Below are 9,486 nucleotides of genomic sequence, written 5' to 3'. Positions count from 1 at the left end.
AACCAGGAGAGACTAATGTTGCTAAAGGCTAGGGAGGGGAAGATCAGAAAGAAGGGAGAGACTGAGAGTGTGGAAGCCTGCAGAGAAGTCAAGAAGGATTAGGATTAATAAATGGCCACTCAATTTTAGCAATTTTAGATTACAGGTAACTTTCACAGATGGGTTTCACTTGAACAATACATTTCAGAGGCAGGTAGGTTGCAGAAAGTTTCGTTTCTCTTTTTTGCTATTATAAATATCCAAATTAGGTATAAACAACAAATGAAGAAAGACGGTATGCATAGACAGAGAAAGAACTGATAAATAGAAATATGCCTAGAATAATTTTACATAGATATACATATTTGTGTCTAAAAGTGACCATATCTTGGGTGGTGTCCAAGGTATAAAAAAAGAAAAGAGAGTTCCAAAGAAAGCCAGGGAAAGGAATTGGAGACAGAAAATGGAAATGGAGGTCTCTAACTGTGGAGCCATAAAATGGACAAAAGATATTGGACACCATCTCATGGGGGTACATGGGTCACGTAAGAGAGTTTTAAGGATTAGAGAGAAATGATTTTATTTGTGTTTATAGGGAAAGAGTCATCAGTGTGGGAGAGAGTGAAAATTGGTGAAAAAAAAAGGAGATCTTAGAGGAGGAATATATGGAGGGAGATGAGGGGGCAGAGTAGGATCATTGGCACACGGAAGGGGATTTTCTTTAGCAAGGAGAAGAATAATCTTTCCATGTGATATGGGGAGTCAAAAAGGAGAAGAAAACATCTGATTAATGTGAGATGAGGAGGATAAGAAAGCCCTTGATAAATGACTAGTTTTTTTGAGTGGTTGAGGGGGGAGTGGTAGCAAGGCATTATGGAGGGATAGGGATGAATGAAGAGACATGGAAGAGGTGCTGTGGTGAGTGGCACAGGGAGTCAGTCAGGGAGATGGCAAAAGATTGCCCTTCCCCAGTGAGGACCCAGCTGAGATTATGTAGCCTAAATTGGTGGTGGATCTGGCAGCCTGGTTTCATGATTTTCTCTCTGTACATTAACAGCACCTGAGGAGGAGAGATGACTGCTGCCTTATTCAGGAGTCTTCCAAGGCTAAACTTTGCATAAATCATCAGGCCAAGTCCCTTTCCTAATCTCTATGACTAATCTGTGTCCCCATTCTTGGAGAATCATTGGCCGGGTTCATGTAGGTGACCACCACATCAATTGAGGGAGCTGGGAGTTAGAGACCCAGAGATGTCCTATAGCAGGAGACCCTTCAGGAGCCTAGAAAGAAGCCTCTGTAATCTTCAATATTGGTTCTGGTCTGGTTCCATCAGGGTTAGAACTTGACTAAGGGGACTACTTGGAGGAGATGGAGTACAAGAGAGGAACAGAAACTGGGCTGAGGCCTGAATGTGCATTCAGCAACTCGGGGAGAGAACAGAGTGCAGGGAGTAAAAGTAGAGGCTGGGACTGCTATCAGCCCTGGCCCCAGGCAGAGAATCAATGAACACAGACTAAATGCTTTCTCTTTTAGGCACTATTCTAAGCCATGAGGTTACAAAGGAAGGCAAAAGACAGTGTCTGCTGTCACAGAGCTCAGAATGTAGTTTACAAACTCATGCTGATGCAAGGGAAAGTGAGTGTTTTGGAATGGAAATACATTTAGTTCCACAAGGACATAGGAGAATAAAGTGAGTGACAAGAATACAAGTTTAATAAGGAGAGCAGAGGGGCAGCGAGGTGGCATAGTGAGCAGAGCACCAGCCCTGGGGTCAGGAGGACCTGAGTTCAAAACCGGCCTCAGACACTTGACACATTTACTAGCTGGGAGACCTTAGCAACTCACTTAACCCCAATTGCCCTTCCTTCCCCCTTCAAAAAAAAAAAAAAGAAAAGAGAGCAGAATTGGGGAGGAAACAGTCAAAATCAAATGAATGTAGTAGCTAGCATTTTTACAGCAGCTACTAAGTGTCCTGCACTGTATAAATCTTGTCTCTTTTTGTGCTCATAAGAGTCGTGGGAATAGATGCTAAAATTATGCCCATTTTGCAGATAAAACACAGACACAGAGGTCTTCTGACTTCCCTGGGGTCACCCAACTGGCAAGTTGCTGAGGTGGCATTGGAACTCAGGTCTTCCTGAATCAAGGCCCAGCATTCTGTCTACTGTACTACCATTTATATTCTCATTTTTTAAACAATATATGTTGAAAATGCTCACTCATGGATGAGGTGCGAAATGGAAGGTGACTTTGACAAGCTCCTTCCAGGCCTTGGAAATTCATTTTTTTAACTCTCACCACTCACAAGGAATTGCTAATTACTATTTTAAAATTTTGTTTTCCTGTGGGCTCTTGGCGAGTACTGCATTAAATGACAAATATGATCGAAGGTCAGTTGCAAGTATTGCTTTGTTGTTGTTATTAAATTAGTGTTTATATACAAAACAAACTTTGGAAGGATAGGATTTCCTCAGACATGACTCTGTTATTTCTACCACTGGTAAAGTGGCTACACATTCACTGAAATGAATGACCTATGTTGCCAACCAAGTCCTTTGAGAAACTTCCAGATAGAAGAAGAGTGACATGAATAGAGCAGAAGTTCAAATTAGAAAATAACCTTTGGCTTAGTGGCATTTTAAGGTCTGTTTTTGTAGCACTTTTGTGGTGGTCCGTGATGGTTTCATGGTGGACTCTACTGTGCATGCCTGGTGATGATGGTTTTCCAATAGCTTGCTCTCACTGTTGCAAGAATACAAACCCAAGTGAGATCTTGATTTGGTGATTTCAGGTTTGATGAGATGTGGTTACTAGGTAGAAGAAGAAGGAGAGAACTACTCCAGTGCAGTGATACACAGCCAGGGAGGGTATTTGCATGCCAGTGACCATTTGCATATGAATGTGTAACCTTCCTGGAAATTTGGAAACAATTTGATGTCAAGTTGAGAAACTTAAAGTATATTTTGTACTTGGCCGGAAGTAGTCAGAGTTTGAGGTACTCACTGCATGAGCCCCAAAAGCCATGTATTCCTGATCATGATAGTTTGGGATCACTGCAGAACTACACCTGTTAAGGTAGAAACATGCACATACTTCTTGTCCAAGTAGATAAATATCTTTGTAACCAAATTGGACAATTATTTACCACTTAAGGTGCCACTGAAAAATTTTTAGCTCAAAACCCTTGGACAATCGCCTCCATCTTTCAAGGGGTTTGTGAACATTTAAAGGGGAAGGGGTGCAAGAAAACCAGTAGTGAAACATGCCATCCAATTCTGTACCGAAGGTTGATACACTCCAATTCCTGTATCAGACACATATTTCAGACATGGGCAATGCCATGCATTTTTTTCAAAATTGTGTTTTATGGAAGGCCTTTAAGTTTGTTTTAGTGAGCAGAACCGTTTAAAGATAATCTTTAAAAAGAAATAAGTAATGGCTATCTCAAGTAATTGATGAGTCAGAACAAAACCTCTCATGCCTCAGCTAAATACAGAAAAGAGTTGGTATTCTGTATGTGAACTGAGATAATCTATCAGAAAAAATAAGATTCAAAGTGATCCCCAGGTAACTTAGGTTATGATGACTGGTAGAATAGATCATGAAATAATTTGAATATTTAGCACATGTGCTCCAAATGGCATCGCATCTATGAAGAAAGGATTGAAATTGCTGACGGTGAAAGAGTAAGAGAAAGATTGAAAGTGGAGATAATTTGTCAAGTACTGTGGACAGAGCAGACCAATCTCAGGGTTTGGATTCTAGTGCTAACTGCTGGGATTTGTGTCAAATCACTCAACTATTCTGAGCTCATGGTGTGGGTCTGAGTTGTGAATGTGATGAGAATGATGGCCCTGCCTGTGTGACAAGGTTTTTGTGAGATCCACTGTCAATTCTTGCATGAACCTCTTTGGAAAATCAGTCATCTTTGGGATGTGAGCTAAGGGCATTTTAAAATGACCGTTTCTTCCCTTTTGAGATGTTTGTCTTTACCTGGGAAATACAGAGTAACTGAGATTTTGTTCTGCCTGTGGACCAAAGGGGATAGAAATATGTATGTTTGTAAGTATAGTGTCTATTTGTTTTAGTGTTGGTTTATTTTTTTTTTAAGATGGAGCGATGAGCCTGGAAATGAAGGAAGCTGCTACAGAGCTAAGCCTTTCTGTGGCAGAAACTCCCAAGCAACGATTCATGAGTGATGGTCCCTTTGCCTTCAATTGGAGAGAAGTCTGCAAAACACCTGAGAGTATCCAAACTAGAGAGAAACCGTATGACTATAATCAATGTGAGAAGGCTTTTAGAGAGAAGGGATGTCTTATTGCTCATCACAGAACACACACTGCAGAGAAACCTTATCAATGTAATCAATGTGGAAAGACTTTTAGAGATAAGCGCAGTCTTGTTATACATAGTAGAATCCACACTGGAGAAAAACCTTATGAATGTAATCACTGTGGAAAGACTTTTACTGATAACCGAAATCTGGGTAGACACAGAAAAATCCATACTGGAGAGAAACCTTATGAATGTAATGAATGTGGAAAGAGTTTTAGAGATAAGCACAGTCTTGTTTTACATAGTAGAATCCACACTGGAGAAAAACCTTATGAATGTAATCAATGTGGAAAGACTTTTAGAGTGATTGCTTCTCTTAATTTACATCAGAGAACACACACTGGAGAGAAACCTTATGAATGTAGTCAATGTGGAAAGACTTTCATAGATAAGCGCAGTCTTGTTTCACATAGTAGAATCCACACTGGAGAGAAACCTCATGAATGTAATCAATGTGGAAAGACTTTTGCAAGGAAACTTAGTCTTGTTAAACATAGAAGAATCCACACTGGAGAGAAACCTTATGAATGTAATCAATGTGGAAAGACTTTTAGAGTGAAGGCTTCTCTTATTACACATCAGACAATGCACACTGGAGAGAAACCTTATGAGTGTAATCAATGTGGAAAGGCTTTCAGACTTAGGAAGTCTCTTCGTGAACATCAGAGAACACACACTGGAGAGAAACCTTATGAATGTAATCAATGTGGAAAAGCTTTTCAATGCAGGGAAAGTCTTATTACACATCAGAGAATCCATACTGGAGAGAAACCTTATGAATGTAATCAATGTGGAAAGACTTTTACATGGAAAATTAGTCTTGCTAAACATAGAAGAATCCACACTGGAGAGAAGCCTTATGAATGTAATCAATGTGGAAAAGCTTTTCAATGCAGGGAGAGTCTTATTACACATCAGAGAATCCACACTGGAGAGAAACCTTATGAATGTAATCAATGTGGAAAGACTTTTACATGGAAACTTAGTCTTGTTAAACATAGAAGAATCCACACTGGAGAGAAGCCTTATGAATGTAATCAATGTGGAAAAACTCTTCAATGCAGGGAGAGTCTTATTACACATCAGAGAATCCACACTGGAGAGAAACCTTATGAATGTAATCAATGTGGAAAGGCTTTCAGACGTAGGAAGTCTCTTGGTAAACATCAGAGAACACACACTGGAGAGAAACCTTATGAATGTAATCAATGTGGAAAAGCTTTTCAATGCAGGGAAAGTCTTGTTACACATCAGAGAATCCACACTGGAGAGAAACCTTATGAATGTAATCAATGTGGAAAGACTTTTACATGGAAAAATAGTCTTGTTAAACATGAAAGAATCCACACAGGAGAGAAACCTTATGAATGTAAGCAATGTGAAAAGGCTTTTGCAGAGAAAGTCAGTCTTGTTATACATGAAAGAATCCACACTGGAGAGAAACCTTATGAATGTATGCAATGTGGAAAGACTTTTACTGATAAGCGGAGTCTTGTTAAACATAGAAGAATCCACACTGGAGAGAAACCTTATGAATGTAGTCAATGTGGAAAGACTTTTACATGGAAAATTAGTCTTGTTAAGCATAGTAGAATCCACACTGGAGAGAACCCTTATGAATGTAATCAATGTGGAAAGACTTTCAGTTGTAGGAAGTCTCTTTGTGAACATCAGAAGATGCACACTGGAGAGAAACCTTATAAATGTAATCAGTGTGGAAAGACTTTTACATGGAAAAATAGTCTTGTTACACATGAAAGAATCCACACTGGAGAGAGACCCTATGAATGTAATCAGTGTGGAAAGGCTTTTATAACAAACACTACTCTTATTCAACATGAGAGGATCCACACTGGAGAGAAACCTTATGAATGTAAGCAATGTGGAAAGACTTTTATAGGGAAATATGGTCTTGTTGTACATGAAAGAATCCACACTGGAGAGAAACCTTATGAATGTAAGCAATGTGGAAAGGCTTTTGCACAGAAAGTCAGTCTTGTTAGCCATGAAAGAATCCACACAGGAGAGAAACCTTATAAATGTATGCAATGTGGAAAGGCTTTTACTGATAAGCGGAGTCTTGTTAAACATAGAAGAATTCACACTGGAGAGAAACTGTAAGAATGTAGTCAGTGCAGAAAGACTTTTACATGTAAGCGCAGTCTTGTTAAACATAGAGCAATCCACACTGGAGAAATGCCTTATATATGTAATCAATGTGGAAATGGTTTTACACAGAGAATTGGTGTTTGTTATTGCTCATCAGAGACCCCACACTGGTGAGAAACCTTTTGAGTGTACCCAGTGTAGAAAGGCTTTTAAACAGAAGGCCTCTTTTACTAAACATCAGAGAATCCACACTGGAGAGAAATGTTATGAATGTACCCAGTGTGGATAGGCTTTTAAACAGAAGTTCCCTTTTACTGAACGTAAGAGAAGAGACCTTATGAGTATACCCAGTACAGAAAGGCTTTTAAACAGAGGAACCATCGTTACCGACATCAGAGCATCCACACTGGAGAGAAACCTTATGAATATACCCAATATGGAAAGGCTTTTACACAAAAGTCCTCTCTCACTGGACATAAAAAACAGAGGAACCATCTTAACTGGCATCAGAGCATCCACACTGGAGAGAAACCTTATGAATGTGATCATTATGGTAGAACTTCAGGCTAACGTCAATCCTTGTACCTTCAGAGAATTCATGTGAGACATAGGACTCTTCTAACTGACCTGAATGAGGAATGGCATTGAAATGGAGTACAGAGATTCATAGCAGAAAATTCACCCAGGGTACAAGCCATCTATGAACTCCCTATGGGAAGCCTTGCAACCAGAGATCATCTCTTATCCTCTCATCAGAGTATTTATAATGAAAAGAAACCTCATGAATGTGCTTAGTGGAACGTGCCTTACTCTAGAACATGGAGGTCACAGGTGAAGATGAAATTTTGTGTCTGAATATAACAGAAAGATGAGATAAGGAAAATAATTCATGCGGACTTTCCAGGTCGCACAACCAGAAAAGGAGGCAATTGTCGGATAAAGTGCAGAACTATGTGAAAGAATACATCTGGATGTTTTCATAACAAGGAAAAGACTTTGTGTCAATATTTTGTCAACTGGGGAACAATCTTTGGTGAAGGGAAGAAATCAGATTTGTTTGATGAAGGATATTAGAACTGGAGCAGTTGAGGGGAATGTTGTGTTCTCCCACAGCCACCTGCATGTGTGTATTCAGAGTCCATCCAGGCCACTGCAGGTAAGCGTCAAGAAACTTCTCATTAACTTGAGATCATTTCTGCCTCCTCACTGGGAAAGACTACAAGAGCAGCAGGAAATGGGGCAGCAATCACATTTTAAGAAGGCTCAGAGACACGCTCTGAAGAGTGTGGAGTAACAGAGGGGAAAAGGGCGGAGCACTCAGCCTGGGAATGGGATGGGGAAGGGAGGCAGAATGAGGAAGAGAAGGGAGGGGGAGAAGCAGACAACATCTGTCCCCCAACCATGGCTTAGAGTTGGGGTCCCTAGGCATCTTGGACTGGGGATGGCTGGGGATGCAGACCTTGGCATCTTCCATGTCTGCCCAAGCTCGAAGCCCTCCACAGAGCCTGCTTCATCCACCTTAATGGCCATTGGAAGAAATTGTTCTCATCTGCCCGTTCGTGGCTGATGGCAGGCATTACAGGCTGAGAATTTTAAAGGTGGATAGCTGTGCCTGGGAAAAAGTTTTGAAGATGACCTTGGACATGGCCTAGGTAGGATCTTCCTGACTCTATTTCCCAATTCTGCTATTTCCTTTCTGAAAAGGAAAATCCCCACCTGATTACTCCTAAGCCCTGCTTTCAGCACCTAGTGACTATATGATTGGCTGACCGATATGACTCGTGCCTGGAATCAAACAGAGCTAAGGAAGTTCTTTCCTTCTGTTAAGATATATGAAATTGTCCCTCTTTTGTTTCATAGCAAATTTATATTCTCAAGAAGTTTTGTAAGCACAATGCTAAGTCTATTAGGTAATAGATGAATATTGGAATATCTCTTATAACAGGATGCAGTAATGAATAGCTTGGAATTTTAACCTATGTTCATGACCAAATAAAGATTAGAAGGAGTATAGAGATAACATCCTACAAAAGGAAAAAATGATCAGACAAAGTAATAAGACAAAGATGTAATGTGATAAATGTCTAATAAAAAAGAAAGGGATAGCAAATTTTGAGGAAAAGGCAATAGGATCAGATTGATTCCTCTAAGAATTATATACAGATGTGTATGATTGGCTCCAAAATTTATCAGTCATGGAAATTCAAGCTAATATAAGTGTTTTGGTAATAAGATCTTAAATTAGGATTTTTGCACCAAAAATTGTATAAGTGAAATTATATCTCCTTTGTAAAGTATCTGTGTGTTGGCAACCAAAAATGGGCTCCTTAGCACTTAGTCAACAAGTGCCCTTGACTAGTTTGGCTTTTTCCCCTGAACTGAATGCTGTTTGTATGTTGGACTGGAGTAAGCTTGTCGGCCCCTTCACCTTGCTTCCCTTGCTTAAGCTGATGGAAAGAACCTGTGCTTTCCCGGTCAACCCCTTCACCTTGCTTAAGCAGATTGAAAGAACCTGTGCTTTCCCCAGCGTACCTTACACCCCCGCAGAAGCTGGATGGTTAAAAGCAGCTCCCGTTGGAGCCAGAGGCTGCTACAGCGACAGCTGCAGCCGCAGCCACAGGCACAGCCACAGCCACAGCCACAGCTGAAGCAGGAGCTGCCAGTAGCAGAGCTGACCTACGGGAGGAAGCTGAACAAAGACTTCAGGCCAGTGGGTAATCTTTTACCATAGAGGGGGAAGCATGATTTTGCTTTACGCAATCATGCTTCTCTGTAGCCTCCTGGTTACTATTTCAAGGCGTACTCATTGGGCCTGGAAGCTTTTGATCAATATATCAAAATGGGGTTGCTGGTTCATGGGTTGGTTACTGTGGAGCCTAAATATATGTTTTGATTCTTCTGCCTTCTACTTTGAGAGTTTCTTATATCCGGTGGTTCCGAACCTTTCAGACATGTTTATGATCCTCTTTGAGATTATAAACTCTGCCCTCTCTGATAATTTTAAAAGGAAGATGAGTTCAATTTATGGTTGGACCTTCAGACTTTAAAGGACTCTTATACCAG

At 40.4% G+C, this 9,486-nt stretch overlaps 1 protein-coding gene across 1 annotated transcript; it reads left to right on the top strand.

Moving 5' to 3' along the window:
- Positions 1-4,096: 4,096 nt before the first annotated feature.
- Positions 4,097-6,789, top strand: LOC118839311 (zinc finger protein 260-like). Its single transcript, XM_036746772.1, has one exon. The coding sequence runs from the start codon at positions 4,099-4,101 to the stop codon at positions 6,433-6,435; it is 2,337 nt and encodes a 778-aa protein (XP_036602667.1). The 5' UTR covers positions 4,097-4,098; the 3' UTR covers positions 6,436-6,789.
- Positions 6,790-9,486: the final 2,697 nt, after the last annotated feature.

Source organism: Trichosurus vulpecula, chromosome 1 (assembly GCF_011100635.1).
Source record: "Trichosurus vulpecula isolate mTriVul1 chromosome 1, mTriVul1.pri, whole genome shotgun sequence".
Taxonomy (NCBI): Eukaryota; Metazoa; Chordata; class Mammalia; order Diprotodontia; family Phalangeridae; genus Trichosurus; species Trichosurus vulpecula.
The sequence above is the reverse complement of the archived record's forward strand: the minus strand, read 5'-3'. Positions and strand labels throughout refer to the sequence as shown.